This window comes from Diachasma alloeum, unplaced genomic scaffold (assembly GCF_001412515.2).
Source record: "Diachasma alloeum isolate Michigan unplaced genomic scaffold, Dall2.0 Dall_scaffold_01132, whole genome shotgun sequence".
Classification (NCBI taxonomy): Eukaryota; Metazoa; Arthropoda; class Insecta; order Hymenoptera; family Braconidae; genus Diachasma; species Diachasma alloeum.
Window position 1 is genome coordinate 12900 of NW_021681242.1, and position 25770 is coordinate 38669.

General features: G+C 36.0%; 1 protein-coding gene across 3 annotated transcripts in view; it reads left to right on the top strand.

The window, feature by feature from the left end:
* The first annotated feature begins 18235 nt into the window (after nt 1–18235).
* The window catches only part of LOC107045918, a 28086-nt gene continuing 20551 nt past the window's right edge, over nt 18236–25770 (top strand). For 2 of the 3 annotated variants that reach the window (XM_015268327.1, XM_015268329.1), the window contains exons 1-2: nt 18236–19507; nt 24538–24705. In XM_015268327.1, the coding sequence (XP_015123813.1) occupies nt 18829–19507; nt 24538–24705 (847 nt within the window). In that variant the 5' untranslated portion in view covers nt 18236–18828. The remainder of the gene's footprint in view (nt 19508–24537; nt 24706–25770) is intronic. The other variant, XM_015268328.1, reaches the window with a different exon arrangement.

Genomic DNA, 25770 nt, shown 5'->3' on the forward strand with positions numbered 1-25770 from the left:
ATACAGCATGCGTTGTAGAAGGAGATAAATGGGTCGTCATTGATGATTTATTTCCTAATAGAATTTTCGAAGTATCATCATTCCATCAAATAAATCCCCATTTATGCATATACGTGGAATGAAAAGGGATTTCGACATGTTTGTGAGATCAACAATAATTGGTTAAAATATTTATTATTGAGATGATTTTATGACCAAATTCGCGCCACTTGACTCTTCTTGCTTATTTTCTCAATCCAATAATGCAGCATTACTTGGGTGAAATATTTTTTATATAGTGCAGTGGCCTACAGCAAAAGAAAACACTCAATCATGTAAAATAAGAGATAACCAACCACAGATGGATCGAAATGATTGAAATGGGAAAATTATTTTCTGAAAATGGTAACAGCTAGTCTGAAAAAAGAATAATTTTGTAAGTGAAACTTCTTATGTCGCGTTATGCTCTGGTGGGGTGTCGAAAAATTGAATAGCGTCACGGAGCATCACGAAGTGCGACAGGAAAAAAGGAGAAGTGATGAGAAGCGTAGTGGGGCGACTGAGCCGGTGAGGGGAAGTTTCACTTCTACCGCGTAGACTTCTACGCTCTCTTTTTCATACTCTATAATTCAAACTTTTTTCTGCAAATTTTATTTCAGAATCTGGATTAACACAATAGAGGTTTTAACAGGTTGTGAAATGTGACGTGACTTCGTATTTCGTCTTTTGTAGAAATCTACGTAAGCCGCCATACTAGCCTCCCTGAACTAATTTGCCTGAGAATCTATCCACAGCTAGTTCATCCCATTGTACTGGCGACACTGATTATGCAGAAGATGAAAAATAAAATGATGATCATAATAATGCTGTGATTCCCGTTTGATATCTATTCTTTTTGTGATTTCGCTCTGAATTTGTGAAGAGAATATAAGTTATGACTGTTATGAGTCCCAAATAACTCAAAGTTCCGTTTATTCCAACTGATATTTCAGCTGCACACAGCAAGTTTGCATACCTATATTCTCTCTAATCATGCTGAATTTCCTCTGAATTATAAACTATATATTTATATCACTCAAAATGAGATCGAAATAAATCTTATCAATGATAATTGAATCACTTTGGCTCTTCTTTTTCCTAATCAAATAATGAGTAGAATTGAATTTTATACAATGATGGAAAATCACTGAACTTTTAGTAGTCGTATGACAATAATTTCTAGGGTTCTTAGGTAAACCAAATGAAGAAATAATGCCTATCTCTAGTATCGCAAAAACACAATCGCTTCAATCGCGCGCGTGACTCTTTGGTAAGAGACCATAATTGTTCAAAATAATTCAATCTACATTTTTTGATTCAACTTTTTTTTCTATCTGCCATAGTTTCTGAGATATTGCAGTTTCAAACAATTAAATTGTTAATAACAATTGAATGCCAACCTTTTCGGTCAGGTAATAAGCATATTCGGGATCGGCGCCCCAAAAAACATATATTTCATCCAAGTTATCTCGCGGACCGCGGACATCAAAGTCCACATAGGATGAGCATAGGCGTATAGACTAATAAAAATTTATCAAGGGAATGTTGTGTACACATAATATATGATGAATTTGAGACATTATATTCAGAAACACTATTAAAAAGTTAACCTGCAAAGAAAATTGATGAAAAATTCGAAATTCCTAAAAATTCTCATAAAAATAATATTAATATATCGAGTTATTATGATTATCTCCTAACTTTCGGTGTAGCATCGAAAATAACATTTTAAACTTCCATTGGAATTCAATTGAAGCATAATATCCCAACATATGCCTGGAATTCCAGAGTTTCAAAATTACGAAATTTCTTCAAATTTTTCGACAAATCAAAATAACGATTATAACTATCGCTTCCATCTTCGAACTCGGTCAAAAGGACATGCAATCGAATTTTTTAAGCCATCATTGAATGAATTTGGAACATTTTTTTTTTAATTATCGTATAAAAACCGATTTTTAGAAAAAAATCAAAAATTAAAAAAATGATGACTCAATTGAATTATCATTAGGGTTGATGGATAGAGCTCAACAATACCTACATTTGGGGAAAAAAATTATTCAAATCGATACATTCATTAACGCACAATTGACAGAAAACCTTTGTCACACACATACATACATACACACATACGGACGGACACGATCTAAAAACCGCATTTTCGGACTTTTTAGATCATAATGCGTCGATATAACACAAAAAATGCAAAACTTAAATTTGCACGATTACAATGCTTCCATTCGGAAGCAAAAAATGCAAATTCAAGACATTTTTTTCTAGATTCTAGTATCTGCAATTTATAACTTGCATCCGGATCAAATGTAGAAAACAAAAGTTTAATTTTAGAGAATAAACCAATGGAATTGATCAATGGAAAAAGGATTGTTTTAAGGCAAAAATTTTCTGAAATCTCTGTAATTAGGGGATGAAATTCTTCATATTAGTACCTTTGCAAAACGAAACTAAACAAGCAGGCGACCGACCCTATTCGACAGAAGACTTGTGACACCACACTGTTATGTCAAAAGTCTTCATTTTTCTGCTACCAATTACATTGGTTATAAGCTTCCGAAGGGAAGAAGTGCATCGTCTATTTTTTATTTTTATTATTTCAACCGTAGTATATAAAATCATTTCGTCCTCTTAAAAATTTCATATGTAAAATTATGTGGTTTTACTCCGATTCAATTATTTCTCTCGATTTCATTCGTATTTTCCAAAACAGACTGATCTGTGCTGATGAATACACGTCCCATTCGAATTCAAAAAAATCATTCTCATTCCAGATGGTATTCCATAGTGCAACTTTTCTTCTTTCATATGGAATAGNTCACAAAAAAACCGATTAACGGCAATATTCCTAGACTCAGCAGTGATTGGTCTATGTATTATGAATGATTCAGGTAGAGATCATCGAGACGAATATTTTGAAAAAAAAAAGTTGAAATCGGTGCATTTATTGAGGAGATATAGCTGAAAAACGAAATTTAAACAATTGGCAATATCTCAGGAACTACTGGACCGATTGAGCCCAAATGGAGCCACAAAGTGGGGCTTATTCATAGCTATCATCAGTAAAAATTTCAAGTTTTTATCTGCGAATTTCACCGTATTTATGTTAAAATTTCTAAAAATAAACCCCCAAAACAGCCATTCTGCACATACATACGTACAGACGCAACCTCAAAAACATCATTTTTTCACGTTTCATGACATTCTAGATCATTTGGAATGAAAATTAGAAAATCGAAAAATCGACCAAAAATAATGCTTCCCTTCGGAAGCAAAAATGATAATAATGAATCCAAATTATCTCAGTACCGAAGCGGTAAAGGGTGACAAGTCGATTTTTTTCCGAAAATGATTTATTGATGGAAAACGATTCCACCTATTGCGTTACATATCCTTTATAAACGATTTGAGGAAAAAATCAATTATATTTTTATTCAAGTTAAAAACGGAATAAATCCTGAATTTCATTCTCAACGATTATCTTGCGAGTTGAATGGCCTGATTCTGATATGAAAAAAATTTTCGAGCCAAATAAGTCGACTTGAAATTTGTGGAAAAATTCTAAGAGAATTAGAATTTAGAGAGAAAAAATTTCCGCTTCACCCAGCCGGGAATCGAACCCGGGTCTCCCAGATACGCGCCGGGCACTCTTACCGACTAAGCTACTAAGCTTCCTAGGCATACCTTACGCAGGTTATACCTTACGCAGAAAGAAAAAGTGAGTTAGCTTTAGAAAAAAGTTTCTAAGTATTAGAAAAAAAATCGTTTCAAATAAATGATTAAACCGAATATTAATTGTTAACAACGATATACTTAAAAAAAATTCAATTAGGAGAAAATATTTTCTAATAAAATCTACAAAATTGTTGTAGTTTTTTAGGGGGAATTTTCCAAAGTTGCGGAGGGGGGGTTGTTTTTTACAATAGTGAGTAAACAGTAAGTAATAGTGAGTTTCGGAAAATAGGTGAGTTTTTAGAAAATATCTTTAAAACTAAGAGAAATAGCGAATTTTTACGAAAAATGGGGGTGGAGGGGGTGCATTGACAATTCTCAATCCACGAAATTGAGTCGATGAGTTTGTCAAAAATATCTCCAAAACAACAGGAGATAGAGAATTTTTACCAAAAAACAGGGGGTTCCCAATTATTTTTTCAAATTGTCAAAATTAGGAATTTTCCCGATTTTAAAAATTTGCTAAATTTTCGTCATCGTCAAAAATTTCAAACATGTCAAAAATTTCCACAATTTCTAATGAATTTTGAAAATTTTGAAAATTTATAATTTTGATAAATTGAAAAACGAAATTGAGAACCCCCCCTTTTTTGTAAAAAATCTCTTCTTTATCTCTTTTCAGTTTTGGAGATATATTTCGAAAATTCAGTGACTCAATTTTTGGGGTTGTGAATTTTCAATGCACTCCTCCCCCGCTCCAAATTTTCTTAAAAATGCGCTGTTCCTTACCCCAATATAATTCAATCAGCCGTGTAGAGTATTTACTTTTCCTTATCTTCTCTCAGCCAAAAACGGTCCATAAAGCGGTATTAAACGAATAAAATTGCTCAAAATGAAGAAAAAAACAACTTCATGACTTCAAAATGCCAACGTTTCGAGCACTCAAGGAACTCATCATCAGGGCAAAAATTTATTTTAACTCTGCAAAGCAAACCAAACACAAAATTACAAAACAGAAATTCTATTTTAACTGTTGTCCTCAAGAACTTGTTGTCAAATTAATTACAGTTACCTTAAAGTCCGAAAGATGTTATGGACTAGCAGAGATCCAATTATAATAAGACATTCTACTAATAAAACTAACTACTGTCGTACTCTAGCCTAAAAAATAACAATCCAAAAAATGTAAACAGCTTATTCCTGACCAACACCATTGAAAGCTAAAAACAAGTTCAAAACGTTACCCACATAATTTAATCCAAATTCTAACAAACACTATTGACCATTATGGAACCTCAAAAAATCTGTTGCGCTGTGAAACTAAGGAAGCGCTGTTCCTTAGTTTACGAGTTTATTTTTTTAAATGGACCCCCTCTCCACCACATATAAGACAACTTCCCCTATATGAAATCTACATAAGGCCCGATTTAGAATCCTCACCCGTTAACATAATGTCCCTTTTACAGCACCGCGTATAAAAATTTCTCGGGATTGATGAAAACCTTTCATCAATTAAGCTAAAGAATCGAATTGAATCAAATCGAAAAATCGATCTGAATCAAACCGAAAATAGGCTTGAATCAAATCGAAAAATCGGTCTGAATCAAACCGAAAATAGGCTTGAATCAAATCGAAAAATCGCTCTGAATCAAACCGAAAAATCGACCTGAATCAAACCGAAGTCGGTCTGAATCAAGTCGGAAAATCGACTTGAAACAGACCGGTATTCCGGATTGCATCTGTCCGAGTCCGACTTGATTCATGATGTCAATTCGACATTAACCAAGTCGATTCCCGACATGATTCAGTTCGACTTGATTCAGACCGAATTTTCGGTCTGATTCACGCTGACTTTTTTGGGTGTATGATAAAGTCTGTAGCCACAGTCCGAACGACCATGGAATGGCCACGTCAAACAATTAGGATCTCGAATGTCCATGACCTATATTTCCTTCCTACTGGGTATGACCGGGAGGGGAGAGAGTTTTCTTGACGACTAGGAACCAGATTTGATCCTCAGTTTGACCATTCAGAATTGACGTTCATTTTGGCTTCTAAAGGTTTTGAGGGGGTAGTAAATCTTGACTTTTCAGATTACTTTGGGTCATTTGAGTGTTACTTTTCAAGACTATTGTTTTTTAATTTTTCAATGGAATTTCAAAATTCCAAATTACGACCAAACAGTTTGAAAAGACACTTTTTCAGGGAATTATGAATCTCCACGTTTCAGATAACGCTGAGTCACCTGGGTATAATTTTACGAGACATTTATTTTAACGTTGCAAAGGAATCTTAACGTTTCGATTCATTCTGAGACATTTGAGTATACCTGTCCGAGACGTTTTTTTTTCATTTTTTGAAAGGAATTTGAAAATTCAAAATTTGGCCCAAAAAGTTCGAAAAATACTTTCTCAGGAAATTGTATATCTCGACGTTTCAGTTAATTCTGAGTCATTTGAGTAAACCTTTCAAAAACGTCTTTTTTTTTTCATTTGTTGAAAGAAATTTGAAAATTCAAAATTTGACCCAAGTTCGAAAAACACTTTCTCAGGGAATACTATATCTCCACGTTTCAATTGATTCTGAGTAATTTATGTATATAATTTTCCGAGACTTTTTTTTCGTTTTTTGAAAGGAATTTGAAAATTCAAAATTTGACCCAAAAAGATCGAAAAATTCTATCTCAGGGAATAGTATATCTCCACGTTTCATTTGATTCTGAGTCATTTGAGTATAACTTTCAGAGACGTTTTTTTTCTCATTATTCAAAAGGAATTCGAATATTTGGACCAAAAAGTTTGTAAAAACACTTTCTCAGGGAATACTATATCTCGACATTTTAGTTGATTCTGAGTCATTTGAGAGTGACTTTTCGATACCTTTTTTCTTCATTTTTTTTAAAGGAAATCGAAAATTAAAATTTGACCTAAAAAGTTCGAAGAACACTTTCCCAGGGAATACCATATCTTGACGTTGCAGATGATTCTGAGTCATTTCAGTATAACTTTTTGAGACTTTTTTTTTTATTTTATGAAAAGAATTTGAATATTCAAAATTTGACCCAAAAAGTTCGAAAAACACTTTTTCGGAGAATTGTATATCTCGAGGCTTTAGTGGATTCTGAGTCATTTGAGTATAAAATGGTTTTGTTACTAATTTATGGGATTTCCCCTCCCTCTCACCGTCATTCATTGAGAAAAAAAACAATGGAGCAAAATCGGAACGTCTCTAATTTACAAAATCCCCCCCCCCCCACTCATTCAGAAAAAAACAATGGGGCAAATTGGGCCCGTTACAATTTTATAAAATCCCCCCCCCCCCTTTATTCATTAAATAAGAAAAAAAATGGGGGAAAATGGTTACGTTATAATGAAACTACATGTGATATGTGTTTCAATATTTATTTATTTATTTATTTATTTATTTAATCGCACTTTTATTGCGTTTTGAATGCATAGAAGATCTGATGCATTAGATAAATCGACAGTAATAACAGCACATTTGCAGGTTATGGAATTACATGTAACACATGCACAAGAACTTCCGCGATTCCCACCAATCAGTTATGGAGGATGACAGCGGGCAACTGAACAGAATACGAAAATAGATCATTATTGATAAAGATGAATTTGATTATTTGATGCAAAATCCCCACCCCCCTCTGTCACCAGACTCTAAATCGGGACCGAATTTCGAAATTGGAAGGAATGAATTCTTCATAATAGGCGCGAGTGGGGCAAAGAGGGTAGCAGAAAAGGAATCAAGAGCCAAATTGACATGACTTTTTTTCCATCCATAATACGACCCCAAAAATAACGTAAAAAAAAATTGTTTTTGAAGCAGCACTGTACTATTTGGTTTTTGGTGAATATCTTCGAATCTAAGCGAGATAGGGGAGTTTCATCTAGGAGCTGTTTTGTAGAGAATTTCCATGGCTAAAAAAAGGTTTTGTTTGAAACGCAACCCAACCTCTCCAAGACCAAGGTCGACAAGCTCGGCCAATTACGAAAATCATCGGTCTATTCCGGGTCAACGCTCAGGTCTAGTAGAGTCACCGTAAATCAACGCGAGTCAGTATAAACCGATCGGCCAAGTAGACAGTTTTGATTAGATTTCAACTCCGTATTTGAGTAACGCGCAGAGTGTAGACATATTCAGTACATTAACGTCTATTAGCTCGGCGATAAAAATTCAATAAAAAGAAATTCACGTTATTTATTGGCCATTTAACCAGTGACTCAACAGTGTACAAACTATAAACAATTAAAACTAATTCAGTACGATCAACTAGTGACAAGGTGTTTTGTAAATTTGACAAAGCGTGGTTTGAACGCGAGAATAAAGTAACGTTCATATTAGGTCAAGACTCTCAACAGTTATTTCACACGGAAGATCCTCTAACCTCCCAATCCACCCTAAACTTAGTTCCTCACCAAACAGGTTTGTTTGAGATTGAAGCTAAATTGAGATGCCGGTTGGGGAAAAGTGGAATTGTGGAAGGAGGTGGAAAATTAAAACACGCGGAATTATAAAACCACACTGTTGATGTACTTTATTGTGGAATAACCCACGCGTCTTGATAAATTAATAATGTTACACTGTTGAGTTGCTCGACAAGTCAATTAAATGCTGGTTTGAAAAATGCAATACACTTGAGATTCTCTCGATATTGAACTTGATGATTAACTCAAATAATTGATAATTAACTCGGAATGAATTGATAATTGAATTGAATTAAATAGAGACGCTGTACGAAGCGCTAGACTTAAATATATCGCGTCGATGTACTCCGGTGATGTACTCGATGGACCGGTTATGGCAATACAATATTGCGATTAGAGTGACTCTCTCGGTGGCTAGNATACACTTGAGATTCTCTCGATATTGAACTTGATGATTAACTCAAATAATTGATAATTAACTCGGAATGAATTGATAATTGAATTGAATTAAATAGAGACGCTGTACGAAGCGCTAGACTTAAATATATCGCGTCGATGTACTCCGGTGATGTACTCGATAGACCGGTTATGGCAATACAATATTGCGATTAGAGTGACTCTCTCGGTGGCTAGAACGATACTACTTCTTTTTCGGCGATTTTCTTCGTAGCTGACCGTGATCCCGACGGGTCCCGAAGTTTCTCGAGAATTTCGTTGAGCCCGGTGACCGTCTGACTAGTTTGAATAGCTGAATTTCAAACAAGGTTGTTATGTGAATTTCGCTATCTTCACTGATTACGAGATGTTCAGCAGAAAATCATCGACGGATCACTCTTCGATTTACTCTTTTATGAATATCTTGGAGGCTAACGGCGATAGGGAAATTTTGTTGAAGACCTGTTTCATTGCAAATTTTAAGGACTATAAAAAAGTTCCTATGAAAATTTTGCCATCTCCATTAGATTCAACGATATTTATCCGAAACTGATTGAGTGATTTTTCGACAGATTTTCCTATTGCATGACTTCATTTTGTTTTTGTTAGGGAAGACGGGAGTAGAATGGAACACCAGGAACAACAATTATTGATTTATCCATTATTATTATTTATCCATTCTAACCAGTTAAACTCTTAATCCTATTTGACCGGAGAACGACTGAAAAACTTCGTTAAAAAAACTTCGTCAAAAAAACTTGGTTAAATAAANAGAACTTACTGGATTTGGTCAACAAACTGAGAAATCTCCGGACTTCTCCAGATGATATCCTAGTGAGTTTTGATGTGGAATCACTCTTCACTAACGTCCCAATCCCAGNTAAACTTTGGGAAAGTGAACTTTTGGTGAATTAAACTCTTGTCAAATTGAACTTTTGTCAATAAAACCTTCCGTTTATCTTGTCTGTTGTAAGAATATGGGTCAAGCTTGTGGTTGGGATTCTACAGTGTCATTTTGTGTTTTTTTGCATTTTTTCCCTGAAGTTTTGAGAAGTTTGCATTGTTAAAGCTCTATTTTTGTGTCATTAATACTCATTAATGGTCTATTTTGTATCATTAATGTCTATTTTGTGTCATTAATGCTCATTAATGCTGTGTTTTTGTGTCATTAATGTTCATTAATGCTCTATTTTTTTGCCATTAATGCTCTATTTTTCATTAATACTCTATTTTTCAGTCATCAGTGCTCTATTTGAGGGTCATTAATGCTCTATTTTTGTGTTTTTTTACATGTTTTCCCTGAAGTTTTGAGAAGTTTTTTCAAATTTTTGAGGTTAAATTGATCCAGGTTTTTTTATTTTCGAGTTTTTTTGACGAAGTTTTTGTAACGGAAATTTTGAAACTTTTACCCTATTTGACCCTTAATCCTACAAGTCCTTGTGGGTCGATTGACCCTGTAGACCATTTGACCCTCAATTTCAAATATCCTCGAAGATCATCCAACCCACAAAACCATTTGACCCTTCACATTGATCGTCAGTGAGCTTCGTTTGACCCTCAATTCCAAACATTCTTAAGGATCGTTTAACTCTTAAGGCCGTAAAAATGGTCGAGCAGTATTCGAAAAACGACACTATCGTCCCATTTTGCCCCGCATTCTACTTCACCCTACTCTCTCATAAGGGTGAGTTTCAGCCTTTCACCTCTGAAAATCGGCACCAAATTACTGTAAGGTAAATTCCGAAAGGTAAATTCCAAGAACTGATATTTATATTAGTATTTAACCTCTCTTCTCACCTTGACCCATCCTGAATAATTCGAAATACCCTTGAGATTTGGCCAACATTTTGGCTTGGTCGTACTGGATAGTATGTCCAGTGTCCATCCAGTGTTCAGNAGAGAGTACTATGAGCAGAAATTGGGAGAGACAATGGGGTCTCCCATTTCCCCGATTATTGCAAATATATTCATGGAACACTTCNTTGCCATTAATGCTCTATTTTTCATTAATACTCTATTTTTCAGTCATCAGTGCTCTATTTGAGGGTCATTAATGCTCTATTTTTGTGTTTTTTTACATGTTTTCCCTGAAGTTTTGAGAAGTTTTTTCAAATTTTTGAGGTTAAATTGATCCAGGTTTTTTTATTTTCGAGTTTTTTTGACGAAGTTTTTGTAACGGAAATTTTGAAACTTTTACCCTATTTGACCCTTAATCCTACAAGTCCTTGTGGGTCGATTGACCCTGTAGACCATTTGACCCTCAATTTCAAATATCCTCGAAGATCATCCAACCCACAAAACCATTTGACCCTTCACATTGATCGTCAGTGAGCTTCGTTTGACCCTCAATTCCAAACATTCTTAAGGATCGTTTAACTCTTAAGGCCGTAAAAATGGTCGAGCAGTATTCGAAAAACGACACTATCGTCCCATTTTGCCCCGCATTCTACTTCACCCTACTCTCTCATAAGGGTGAGTTTCAGCCTTTCACCTCTGAAAATCGGCACCAAATTACTGTAAGGTAAATTCCGAAAGGTAAATTCCAAGAACTGATATTTATATTAGTATTTAACCTCTCTTCTCACCTTGACCCATCCTGAATAATTCGAAATACCCTTGAGATTTGGCCAACATTTTGGCTTGGTCGTACTGGATAGTATGTCCAGTGTCCATCCAGTGTTCAGTCAGGGCAGACTGTTACACACGAACAAGCAGTCCGAACAGCTGAGATGAGAACGGAGAGTCAGAAGGGTAAGTTGAAGAAACTGATCCCCCAGGAGAAAGTCTCAANACAGATAGGTATCTCCATGCTACCTCCCATCACCACCCCTCCCAGAAGAATTCCGTTATGAACTCCCTAATGTATAGAGCACTTACAATCTCTTAACCCTCCAACGTTGACAGTGAAGTTGAACATCTTGAGATAGCTCTGACCAAGAATNCGAAGATCATCCAACCCACAAAACCATTTGACCCTTCACATTGATCGTCAGTGAGCTTCGTTTGACCCTCAATTCCAAACATTCTTAAGGATCGTTTAACTCTTAAGGCCGTAAAAATGGTCGAGCAGTATTCGAAAAACGACACTATCGTCCCATTTTGCCCCGCATTCTACTTCACCCTACTCTCTCATAAGGGTGAGTTTCAGCCTTTCACCTCTGAAAATCGGCACCAAATTACTGTAAGGTAAATTCCGAAAGGTAAATTCCAAGAACTGATATTTATATTAGTATTTAACCTCTCTTCTCACCTTGACCCATCCTGAATAATTCGAAATACCCTTGAGATTTGGCCAACATTTTGGCTTGGTCGTACTGGATAGTATGTCCAGTGTCCATCCAGTGTTCAGTCAGGGCAGACTGTTACACACGAACAAGCAGTCCGAACAGCTGAGATGAGAACGGAGAGTCAGAAGGGTAAGTTGAAGAAACTGATCCCCCAGGAGAAAGTCTCAACCCTCACTCACACTGTGAAGAATCTGAGTAAATTTGAACTCAGTAAAGCACAAGTGTCTGTGTTGGCGAAAGGACACAACTTCGCTGTTGCCCCTAAAAAGATCCCCACCGAGGAAATCATCAGTCGTACCGAGACAGCGATTTACCATCTTCCTCAGGAGACCAGCAATGAGATCGGGAGGCAGTTGTCTAACATCCTCCACAAGGCCACTCCCCCTGGTGACAATATCACCAGGGAGNATTTGGAAGGTCAAGCAGATGCTACAGAGCAAGCTATAATCTCCCGAAGAGCAGACTAATCCTGAGGAAAACCAGGAAAGACCAAAAGTGGCCCTCCTCCCCTATCTGAGAGGCACAACAGAACGCATAAGTAGAGTACTTGGCAAACATAACATTCGAACGATCTTCCAGCCTCCAAAGAAGATCGGACAGATGCTGCGAAGTGCAAAGTATCCAAGACCACCTCTGAGCACACCAGGAGTGTACGAGATCCCCTGCTCATGCGGGAAAGTGTACATTGGAGAAACCAGGAGGAAGATCAGTACACGGATTAAGGAACACCAGCGGTGCTCCACATACGGTCACTTAGAACAGTCTGCCCTGGCTGAACACTGGATGGACACTGGACATACTATCCAGTACGACCAAGCCAGAATGTTGGCCAAATCTCAAGGGTATTTCAAAAGAACATACCGAGAGGGTTTGGAGATCCATAAAAACCCTAACAATCTCAACAGGGACAGAGGATATCAAGTGAACCCCATTTGGAAAACCATCCTCCCGGTTTTTTAATTGACCAGCTGATCAATTAAAAACATATAATTGGCTGACTACCCCCTTCCCTTCCCCTTCTCCCACCGCCGCAAGGGAAGGCATATAAGGACTACCCCTAGACATCGGAGCTCAGAATCGGAGCTCATAGCCCTGAAGATGCAGACTGCAATGTTTGCGAAACGTCGGCGCAACGCTGAATCCAAACGGGGCATCCATCCGGAAGCCAAAGATTTCATTAATCATGGCCGCGAAAGCCTCAAAACTAAGTTTCATTTTTTATTTAACAATTTTTTTTATTCAATCAACACATGCTAACAGAGAGATGGGGGGTGGCTCAGCTAGATTCCAAAATCCCCTCCCCTTTTTGAGTAAATTTTGCAACCCTCCGCCATCATACCTCCCCCTGCAGCCCCTCGTAAATTATCAATTTTCGCGATGTTCATTATATATTCAACTTTTTTTTTATTTAATCAACGCATGGGGGGCTCAGTGAGGTTCGATAAACCCCTCCCCTTGTTGAGTAAAATTTGCAACCGTCCGCCATCATGCCTCCCCCTTTTTCCCCTCGTGAAATCTTAATTAATGAAATATTTAATTTATTTAATTAACACATGCGAACGGAGGGATGAGGGGTGGCTCAGATAGATTTTGAAATCCCCTCCCCTTGGCTAGAATTTGCAACTCTGTGTTATCATGTCCCCCCTAATAAACACATTATAAAATAAATTAAAACAATGTAAAAATAATTATGATTATCTAAAGTTAATCATACGAAAATATATCCGATGCAATTCCTATCTTATGTGCACTTTTGATTACCTAAAATAAAATAACAACACATGGGGCAACATTGCACACCCATTAACTAGCTCGGCAGACTACTGGTCAGACCACCCTGACTACTACTACTGTCGACTTTACCGATCCGAGCGGGAAATTGACGCTACCGCTATCTCGCGGCATCCCCCCTACAAGCTTCTATGATCATTCTTAACACGAAAAATTATTTCATCCAATTGATAAATAACAATGCAATCAACGGTACCAATATGAATAAATACCACATATTTCAACTTTTATAATGTTTTTAGCGGTCATTCCCTCTTTTGTAGCCCCAAAATCGACCACTAAAATCAACGACGGAACAACGACGCTATACCGTCATTGTACCGTCGTTGTTGGATCACCAGGGTACGTACCAACCAAATTAATTTTTTTAGGCGTTGAACATACTATGCGTCCTTTCTCCGCTTGGATCTTCACCAATTTCATCGTGATTTTTATATCTGCAAAAAAAATCACAACGTAGTTTATACACTATACCACCGTTCCGTGGACATGAAAAGGGTGGCAGGATTTGATGGTCAGAATTTATGTTTTCGGAGATGGAGAATCAGAATTTTTTTGTGTTTTTGCGATCCCATTGAGCAATTGTTAGTTATAAACAATTTAACCCCAATTTTTGATAAAAAAATGATTTTTTATGCAAACCATGAAACATACAGAAAAATGTTCCAAATAAACGTTGTTTGTCTTTTTCATCCGAACAAAACGCTTTTTGATTTATCAAAATCGGCCCAGTGGTTCGCACGATATCCGCTAATTAGGGGGTGTTTTTAATGAACAAATGATTTTTTATGAAAACGACAAGAGATATCGGAAAACGTTTCGAATAAGAGTTGTTCGTCTTTCCAATACAAACAATCATGAGAATTTTTTCAAGTGAAAAATGAAGTGAAAATGGATTGAGTGATTGAGAAATACCGCATGTGAAGTTAGTCAGATAGAGTTCTGGTTGAGCATGCAAAGCTGCGCGTTTTCCTCGCCCGGCTTTACTCGTATAATCAGCTCCTATCAAATGATCCACTGCGGGTAGACATTGAAGGACATCGAAATCGCAATGAGAAGCAAATATGTGAAGAGTGGCGATTTTCTTCGTTGCTCCCGAACCAACAGTTATCCAAAGTTCCTGTGATGGAAAAAAAATTACTTATGGAAAAATATAATAAAATTCTTCATATCCCTTTATTTCATTTTGTTTAAAGGAGGGATGATGATAAAGTGCGAGGGCAAATACGTCAGTGTGACAAGAGGAAATTAAAATTTTCTTTCCATCGTTCATTACTACGTGTGTCGCATGTGCCTTGATTCGTACTCCCTATTCAACGCCTATTCAATGTCATCAGTTTTCACAACCTCAAGGCTTACTGGAGATAGTCTGTGGTTCGATTGACAAGCATCTTTGTCCGTAGCGCTCATTAAGAACACTCACTAATTAGCGAATAGCGCGCGAACTACTGGACCGATTCCGATAAATCAAAAGCTGGTTTGTTTGAATTGAAAAAACGAACAACTTTTATTGGAAACATTTTCCGATATCTTTCGTTGTTTTCATAAAAAATCATTTAATCATTAAAAACACCCACTAATTAACGAATATCGTGCGAGCCACTGGGCCGATTCTGATAAATTAAAAGCTGTTTTATTTGAATTGGAAAGACGAACAACTTTTATTCGAAACGTTTTCCGATATCTTTCGTCGTTTTCATAAAAAATCATTTAATCATTGAAAACACCCACTAATTAGCGAATATCGTGCGAGCCACAGGGCCGATTTCGATAAATTAAAAGCTATTTTATTTGTATTGAAAAGACAAACAACTTTTATTCGAAACATTTTCCGATATCTCTTGTCGTTTTCATAAAAAATCATTTGTTCTTTAAAAACACCCACTTATTAACCAATATCGTGCGAACCACTAGGCCGATTTCGATAAATCAAAAAGCGTTTTGTTCATATGAAAATGACGAACAACTTTTGTTTGAAACATTTTTCGGTATGTTCCATGGTTTGAATGAAAAATCTTTTTTTCATCAAAAATTGAAGTAAAATTGTTTATAACTAACAATTGCTCAATGGGATCGCAAAAACACCAAGAAATTCGGATTTTCCACCCCCGAAAATATAAATTCCGATCATCAAATCCTGCCGTCCTTTTCATGTCCACAGAAAGGTGGTATAGCGTATAGACTAACAATGGAATAATTGCCTTCTACTTCTATAAAAACAGTATGAAACGAGTTGAGGTTTGAGAAGTATAAATAATTTTTGAAAATATTGAATTCATTTAAATATTCAATTTTCGAGTTTGTTGACAGGTATAGCCGCCATCTTGGTTGAATACCTCCCAGGCAGCAAAACTCGACGATTTGCCGCAATTTATCAGCAAATGGGATTTCGTTAACGACAAACTTTCCGATCACTGTTTGCTGGGCTGGTGAGCAGCTCGTATATTGAAACATTTTTCCAAGTTATTTCTCCTTTTCAGATCATCTCAAATGCGTTTCATCATTTTTCATAAAAAATAACAGTTTTTTTAGATTTTTGAAATTGATTTAGCCAAGATCCTCCCGTATTTTAGTTGTTTTTTTACCCCCTTGATGTCTCCAAACTGGGGAGGCTAAATACGAAGAACATGACGGACTTACCTTCAACAGCCCTTAACTTTTTATTCCTTGGTGAACGATCCAGAATTGTTCGATGAAATCGCACTTCAAATTGGACTAAAAACACACTATAAACACACTAAAAACACAATATAAACACACTATAAACACAATATAAACACACTATAAACACACTATTACAACTAGGCCCTGCGCGTATCGTAATGGCGGACCAGGGATAACTCTCTACTCTCCCTTATGGCGGAGCTTTGCACCCTCAGCCCCCCCCCCCCTCCGCTGCAGTCCCATTGAGGGTTCCAACTTATTCTACAGATGTTGGTTCTTGCTAAATATTTCGGAATCTAAGAAAGATGACAAAATTTTCTAAAATCATATTTTGTAGCTCTCATTTTTCTCAACGAAACAGGTCCTTATGAGAATTCGGCAATCTCCTTTTAATTCCGCGGTTTTCCCCAAAAACTGATTTCCAAATCAGCATGAATTTTTAAAACCTTGAAAATTGCAACAATTCTCAAAAAATGTGATTTTTTAATGATTTCATTGGAACGCCACGGATTGCCAATTGTTCTGTAATTATCTCGGAAACCCGTACGTGTAGAAAAAATTCTTAGAAGGTCTTGCTTTGTAGTCCACAAAATTCTCTACACAAAATATCTCTTGACATTTAAAAAAAATTTCGAACATCATTAATTAATTTATTAGTTCCAATGAAATGATAATCCCGACAGATCCACACTATCTTCTCTACTTGTGATCTTTATTATTTCGGTGACAATACCCTGTCCTCAATAATTCCCATGTTTTTGACAGATTGAACCATCAATGTTTACAATTTTTTTTCCACCCCAATTTGGAACTAAATTCAAGCATCTATTTGTAGCGTACTTCCGACATCAGCCGTTTTCATAAATGAAATCTCCGATGATAAGGCAATATTCGGGGCATTGTCATGTATAGCGATTGTGGAGAAAGTCCTCCAATTTTTGAAGTCCAGTAGGGCACGGCCAAATCAGTAGATCATCAGGCCATCACGATTTATATATGCCATTGGTAAATCCGAAAATTCTCTTAGTCCAGTCCAATGCGGAATGATCAGTAGAAGATTGGCCGTACCCGAAGGGACTTAGAAAAGTATGATGAATAATATTCATTGATCACATTAATGAATTCATTAACGAACAATCAGAATAATAATAGTTGATAATATTAATAGACCATAATTTAAAAAATTTGATAACAAAAGTCGGAGGATCATTTATATTGTTATGTCCAAATTATTCTCAGCCTAAAATCGCCCTTTCAAAATCCTCCCCCAATTCCAAAATATCCAAAACCCAAAATAAACAACGGCGTACAAGATTTAAATTACAGAAAAATATCAATAACAATTAAACAAAGGGCCAAACAATTAAGTGCAAAGGACCAAAATTGTTCCCCTAAACGAAACAAAAACTTTGAGCCCTCACACACCTCGTTTGGACCACCACAAAACCAACCCCCACTATCCTACATGAAATAAACAAATTGCCCCCAAACTAAATTATAAAAACAAAATTCTCGCACCATACAAATACGTCAAAAGTTCCGCCCCACAGCAACGAAACTTTTGACCCATCATTCGCAATCGTATTGTCAAGTCAGCAATCGGGATTCGGCGCTCGGTCGCATGTGTGTTGTATGGATAAAAAATAGCAAACTTGTGGACCGCATAGGATCCGGAGGTAGTATTCTCGATACTACGTGAATAAGATTTGTCATTGCACACGACTCCGTTCACGACTATGATCACCAGGCGAATAATTCCACATATTTCGGAATTTTATCTCCGCAATAACACTCTTGAGTATACTGTAATATATTAGATTGATAATAGATGGCACGAACGAACGAAAGAGCGATGACGAATGTCCACACAGGATCTCAAAATTGTAATCCCTCTCAGTCCCCTATTACCTCTCGACCAATACACAATAAACTCAATGACGTTACACCTGTCTCTATTCATTTATACCCTCTAACTATATTACAATGGCGACGAGTGAAAAAGATTTATTTATACGCGTGATTGACAGGATTATTTATTAAAAAAGGATATGAAACGTGCGTCTTCTGAGAACATTGTGTCGAGTGATTAAAAAAAGCATTTAACGGAACGTGAGAAATTAAATTTACAAAAGATTGAATTTGAAAGAGAAAGAGAAGAATTCAATCATTTGAGATATAGTTTGCATCAAAAAAGGAACAAATTAGCTGAAAGTGAAAAGTTTTTGCAACTGAAAAAGACATTTATTGAAGAGGAAAAAAGTGAACTAGCTCAAGAGGAATTGGTTCTAAAACAGTTTCGACAAAATTTGAACGCTTGGCTTATCAAACTCAACGAATTTAAAGTTGAGTTGGAGAGTGTCGAAAGACAGTTGAACGAGAAACAGATCGATATCCAGGTACGGCTGGAATCAAAACAAAGTGGTTTTTCTGTATACCAAGGACAATTTAACCACGAAACACAAGGTTTCGGTATTGGTCATACAGAGGAAAGTGATAGTTTTTCTAGTATGGTTGAAAACAATGGGATTATTTCCTCTTTGTCGGATTTTCAAGTTGGTGAAGATTGGGACCTTTATGCCGAGCGTCTCGATCAGTTTTTCGTTGGAAACAATATTCCAAAAGCTCGATGGGTTGCCGTGTTAATTACAAAATTGGGATCAGAGGCTTATAAAATTCTTCGAGACCTGTGTGATCCAGTAGTACCAAAGACCAAACCTTTTGATGAGCTTTGTAAAATTTTGAAGGAACAATTTGCTCCAAAAATTTCAGCTTTTAAAGAACGAGTAGAATTTTATAGTTTGATGCAAAAAGACGATGAATCCATGAGTGATTGGTTTGCTAGAATTAAAAATAAAGCAATCCATTGTAAATTTGGTGCAACTCTTGATGACAAAATCAAGGACAAGTTTATCACTGGCTTGCTGAGAGGTCCAATCCTTGACAAGATGTGCGAGCAAGACACAACGATGAGCCTCAAAGATATTGTGGAGAATGCCAGAAATAAGGAAGCCACACTGAGCCGGGCAACATCAAGAACACCTGCGGATCAAATCCATCGACTACAAATAAATTATCGAAGAGACATCAAACAGAGGGTCCAGATCCAAAACTACAACAACAAGCCCAGAGGGAAAAATTCTACGGGCCAGAAGAGCGACAACTCGGAGCCCACTTGTAAATATTGTGGTAAAACTCGCCATAATTTTTCTAAATGCAGGTATAAAACATTTAAAGGTAGTGTCTGCGATAAGGTAGGGCATTTGTCTCGAGTATGTTCAGTTAAACAAAAGACTACTAGTAATCATTTTCTAGAAAATGAGGAGGATGACAGATTTCATGAAATTATTAGTGATATGTTTTCTTTATCAAATACCGACAAAATTGTTGAGCCGGAGATGGTTCAAATTGAAATTGAGGGTAAAAAATTGAATGTCGAAATTGACACTGGAGCTAGTAGATCTGTTATCCCAGAGTTAATTTATAGGAAATTGTTTAACAATTGTAAGCTTGAGAAAACTTCCGTCAGACTTAGAATGTACAACGGTGAAATAATTTCACCGATTGGTCAAATTTTAGTAGAATTGCGTAATAACAATTTAAAGACGGAGGGATGTCTAGTTGTCGTTCGAAATGGTTCAAGGCCTTTGTTGGGGAGGGATCTGATGAAACCTTTGGGATTTTATATTTCTTCGGTAAATTATGTAAATACGGATGATCCAGTGAAAAAGCTAATTGATAAATATGCCGAATTATTTGATGGAAAATTAGGAAAATTTAAACATGAAACAGTTGATATTAAATTAAGTGAAGAAGTGACACCAATTTTTTAAAAACCAAGGCCAGTACCTTTTGCTATGAGGAAAAAAATTGATGAAAAATTAGATAAATTAGAAAAAGATGGAGTTATTACCTTGAAGGAAAATAGTAAGTGGGGTACGCCCTTAGTTCCAACTATAGAAGAAAATGGTGACTTGAGAATTTGCGCTGCTTATAAGATCACAGTAAATCGTTTTGAGGAGGATGATAAACATCCTTTCCCGAGAATTGAAGAGATATTTGCAAAATTGAGTGGTGGTAAATTATTCACTAAACTAGATCTTACAGCCGGGTATAATCAATTGGAACTAACGGAGAAATCCAAAGAGTTATTGGCCTGGAGTACGCACAGAGGAATTTACCATGTAAATAGATTACCCTTTGGAGTAAAACCTGCTTGTGCAATTTTTCAGAAAATTTTGGAAAAAGTTTTACAAGGAACTTAGGGTACAGCAAATTTTTTAGATGATATTATTGTCACGGGGAAAAATCGTGAGGAGCATTTAGCAAATTTAAGGGATGTGTTCAGAAGACTACATGAAGCTGGATTTAAATTAAATCTAAAAAAATGCGATTTCTTTTAACCGGTGATCATGTATCTGGGACACATTATTGACAAAGATAGTTTGCACAAAGATCCTGACCATGTTATGGCTATTGTTAGAGCTCCAAAGCCCGTAAATAAACAAGAAGTTCAAGCTTTCATTGGTATGGTCAATTATTATGCCAAATTTGTACCAAAGATGTCTGACACTCTGAAACCCTTGTACGACTTGTTAAAATTGAAAACTTTTAAGTGGACTAGAGATTGTGATAATGCTTTTAATAGGATAAAAGAAGGGATGTCGTCAGAGAGATTTTTAACTCATTTTGATCCAAATTTACCATTAAAGTGGTGTCTGACGCATCTCAATATGGCATCGGAGCTGTATTACTCCATGTTTTTCCTGATAACTCAAAAAAGCCAATTTGTTTTGCCTCTAGAATTTTGAAAGATTTTGAAAAGAGATATTCTGTTATTCATAATGAATCTCTCGCTATATACTGGGGTGTGAAAAATTTCTCATCAGTTTCTAATGGGAAATAAATTCATACTGTGTTCTGACCATAAACCTTTGCAAGCGCTTTTTGGTGAGAACAAGGGAATACCTCAATTAGCAGCTGGACGACTGCAAAGATGGGCTTTATTTTTGAGTGGATTTAATTATCAATTCCAGTATATAAAAGGAGACAGGAACGGAGGGGCAGACGGATTGTCTAGACTTCCACTTGATTGTAAAACTAATGAGACTGAAACTGGTGATTATTTTCATTTTATTGTTGAAGTGTTATGTCCAGAGAAGGATTTTAGCGTCGAATGGACCTGTTTTAATTGTCACATTAAAATCAAAGCTAAAATTATTGAATTTTATAATTATTGGAAGACGCAAAGTTTTATATTCTTACTTTTTTTTTAAATATAAGGGAGAAAGGGTTTGATTTAGGGATAGGGCTTGAGTTGAGACTAATTTCTAATCAAGAAATTTGGAGTTGTACTGGGAATCAAGTTTGAATTTAAATATATTTTGTGTAACTATTCGGTTCACAAAAACATAAGCGTGATTTTAAAGAAATCTATGTATCTAAAATTCCTTTCTCTGGAATGATCTGAAGGATTCAAATTTAGGTTTACAAATTTTTGTTACTCACAATTCGGTCTGTTATTCATAAATTATTCGATGTGTTTGTAGCTCCCTGGGTAAATCCGTAATTTCCTCACCAGCAATTAGTCGCGCTAAAGGCTATTATAGATACTTTCACGGAAACACTTTCTTCTACTCGTTGATATTTTAATGAATTTTTACAGTTGAATTTTAAGATTTTAAGAGTTTGTTTGTGACTGTCCACAACGCGTCACAATCAACGAATTCCTTATTTGCAAGAAAAGTCACCACTCTCGGTTAAAGAAATTTTATTCCCGGATAATTTCAATTATTCGTAACTTAGTATTAATTCAGTACTATCCCGTGTAATCGAAGGAAGGATTGAAAAACTGGACCGATTAAATGAACTGTTTCCACCAGAATTGTTACTGCTCCGTCGCTGCTTCAAGACTGCTTAATTTTGGTTTTTCTGACATTTTTATATGAATTTTGGGGTCACTTGTCACATGGGCTCCAACGAGTCCATTTTTAATTGGTGGAAAATGTCGTATGACTTTTCCCACTCTTTCGATTTTTATGGGGAAGCAGTTCAGTCGGTTTTTGGGGTTTCAATTAATCGGTTTTCAATCGTTCCTTCGCGTGCGAATCTTAGTATTGGGTAATTGGGGCATGCTGAGTGTGCCATTTCATCACTTTTGAACTCCATTCCGATGTCTGTGGAATTTTTAATCGAGTTCAAGTGATGAAATGCACTCAATTTAGTTTACAATTGTTGGTTTGGTTCTTAATGATTTCACATAAAATTATTCTAGCCTTAAAGTTTCTAGTACAAAATTTTGGACATTACAGAAGATCAAATTCCAATTTCTTCTGATGATTTGAGAAATGAGACAAGGAAAGATACTGTTTTGAGTAAAGTTTATATGTATACTCGTGATGGCTGGCCTGATTCCACGGATTCAGATTTAAAATCTTTTAAAAGTAGATCTCACGAAATTTCAATTGATCAGGGAGTGTTAATGTGGGGCTACAGAGCCATTATTCCAGACAAATTTAGAAAACAATTGTTGGATGAAGTGCATGGTGCACACACAGGTATGAGCAAAATGAAGTCTTTGGCAAGACAATTTTTCTGGTGGCCCGGTTTGGACAAAGATATTGAAAATTATGTAAATCATTGTGACATTTCTAGATCTATTGCGAAACAACCAGAAAAAGTACCGTTGATTAAATTTAATGAAGCTTCTTATGTTTATGAGCGAATCCACATGGATTATCTGAGTCTTTTTAAGGGTAAAATGTTTCTGATCATCGTAGATTCTTATTCTAAATGGCCAGAAGTATTTATCATGGGGAAAACTGACACAGAGAATACGTTGGTGAAGCTTAGAGAATGCATTGCTCGATTTGGGTTACCAAAAGTGATTATAACGGACAATGGTCCACAATTTGTTTCTGAAAAATTTGAAGAGTTTTGTAAATTAAATTTTATCGACCATCGTACTTCACCATACCGTCCAGCAACGAATGGGCTGTCAGAAAATGCAGTAGGTTCAGTAAAAAGAGGTATTGAAAAATTGAGTAAGACTGAAGAGAGAAATATGAATGTTTCTGTTTTATTGAATCGTTATTTATTTAGCTATCAAAATACACCTCATTCGACAACAGCCGAAACACCTTCTAAACCAATGTTCAACCGTGAGGTTAAAACTAGACTAAATTTTTTGACAAAGTCAATGACTGAAAAAATGAGAGAGAGATAAAAAGACTATTTTCATGGAAACAGGAATGTAAAGTTCAATGAAGGAGAATTCGTGTATGCTCGTAATTATACAAATCCCGCAAAACCAAAGTGGCAAAGGGCAATTATTATAAAAAAAATTAGAACAATACAATTTAATTTGCTCACCGGTAAATAATAAGAAAATTTCTTGGAAGAGACATGCAAATCAATTATTAAAATTAGGTAATTTTTATGATGACCACGGGCAGGATAGAGAAAATTCAGTTAACTCGAGATTTGCATTGAATCAAACAAATTCTCATAGTTCTGAACTGGAAAGCGAGGAGGTTGTGCACATAAACAAGGAAAATTTATCTGTACAGCCAGATTTGATTCAAAGCGAGGGCCGAGACCATACCCTAGATCTAACAGTAGAACCGCCAAATGTTCAGGCTCCTAATTTTACTTCTCGCGGTAATTCTAATATTAGTGAGTGTGAGTTTGATAAGGGTATTGTTAACGAACCGAAAGAGTTAAGCAACGAAAATGTATCGAGGAAACTGAGTGAAACGAAGAATTCTAAAACTGATGTAAAATGGAATGTTAATGAAAGACCAAAGCGCACTGTGAAACCGGTAGATCGTTTAAATTTATAAGAAACCTATGCGATAAATTTAATGCGGGATGATTGTAATATATTAGATTGATAATAGATGGCACGAACGAACGAAAGAGCGATGACGAATGTCCACACAGGATCTCAAAATTGTAATCCCTCTCAGTCCCCTATTATCTCTCGACCAATACACAATAAACTCAGTGACGTTACACCTGTCTCTATTCATTTATACCCTCTAACTATATTACATATACATTCACCTCAAACATCGCACAAAGTCCGCCATGGTTCCGCGTAGTGGCTCTCAGTTTCATTTCAATTGAAAACAAAATGTATATGTTACTTTTGTATTAAAGCAGATGTCATATTACTATGTAATCGCTGTGATTTTTATGATGACAATATATCGTTCCAGATTCGATGATGACCTCGGAAGCAAAGTACGCAACGTACCTGGGGAATGTGATGACTTTCGGAACAGTGGCAGTGGAGGATATACACCACTTTAAAGTACCCATCGATAAACAGAAGAAATATCGTTTGCTATCCACTGGACAGGAATTCGCTCTTTGTTTCGTTGGAGGTATGATAGTAAAAATGAACCACGCATTTACAGTTGAAACATATCGTTAGTTAGGGAGGGGAGACGTCGGTGAGATTTGCAACTTTTTGATAGAGCTACGACTTTTGATATATTATAGAATATGTTAATAAATAAGTAAAACAAAATATGACTGCAATCAATTTTGCCCCGTACAGCAACGAAAAATGGAGTTTTTCATGTTTTCACATTTAAAATGTTTCTTGCACCACAGTTCTTATCCGATTAACATATTTTCATTTTTGAAATGTTCGTTAGACTTCAAAGAACAAAATTGAGTATCCGTTTTGCGATCCGTCAAATAGATCATTGAACAACTGAAAACAAGTGGCAATTTGCTTTATTTAGAATCAATTGTTATGCCCGTTTTTATTAACAAATTAGGAAAATGCTTCCGAATGGTCAAGATAAGGTCAGAAATATAAGGGTCAGAAATTGAGGTACAAAATTAGTAACAAAAAACTCAAGAAAGAGTTGAGCAATGACCATCAAGTTCGAACTCGGTCGAGATAACATGAAGATGAATAATTTAAGCCACAATTGAATCGATTTGAAAATTTTTTTTGCGTAACCGTGGCGAAACTGAATCGATCACATACATACATAGATACACACATGCGGACACGTTCTAAAAACCTAATATTATGATTCCTGAGCCCAAAATTCAAATCACCCTGACACAAAAAATCCGAAACTTGGAATTTAAAGATTATAATGCTTCCATTCGGAAGCAAAAATGGAAAGACACATTTTATCACAATCATGTTTTTTCATCCCGCCATTTTTCTTTAAGTGAATACATATTATTTGAAAATACAATCTTCAACTAGTCGAACCTAACACTTTTTAGATGTAATTCGCGAGCAATGAACAAAAAAAAATTTTTTTCTTAATTTTCTATAATTTATCAATGATCTACCAGACGGATGGTAAAACGGGTACTCAGTTTTGTTCTCTGAAGTCTAACGAACATTTCGAAGAAAAAAATTTCAATCTGATGAAAACTGGTAACTGTGGAAGATTCTGAAGGTAAAAACATGAAAAACG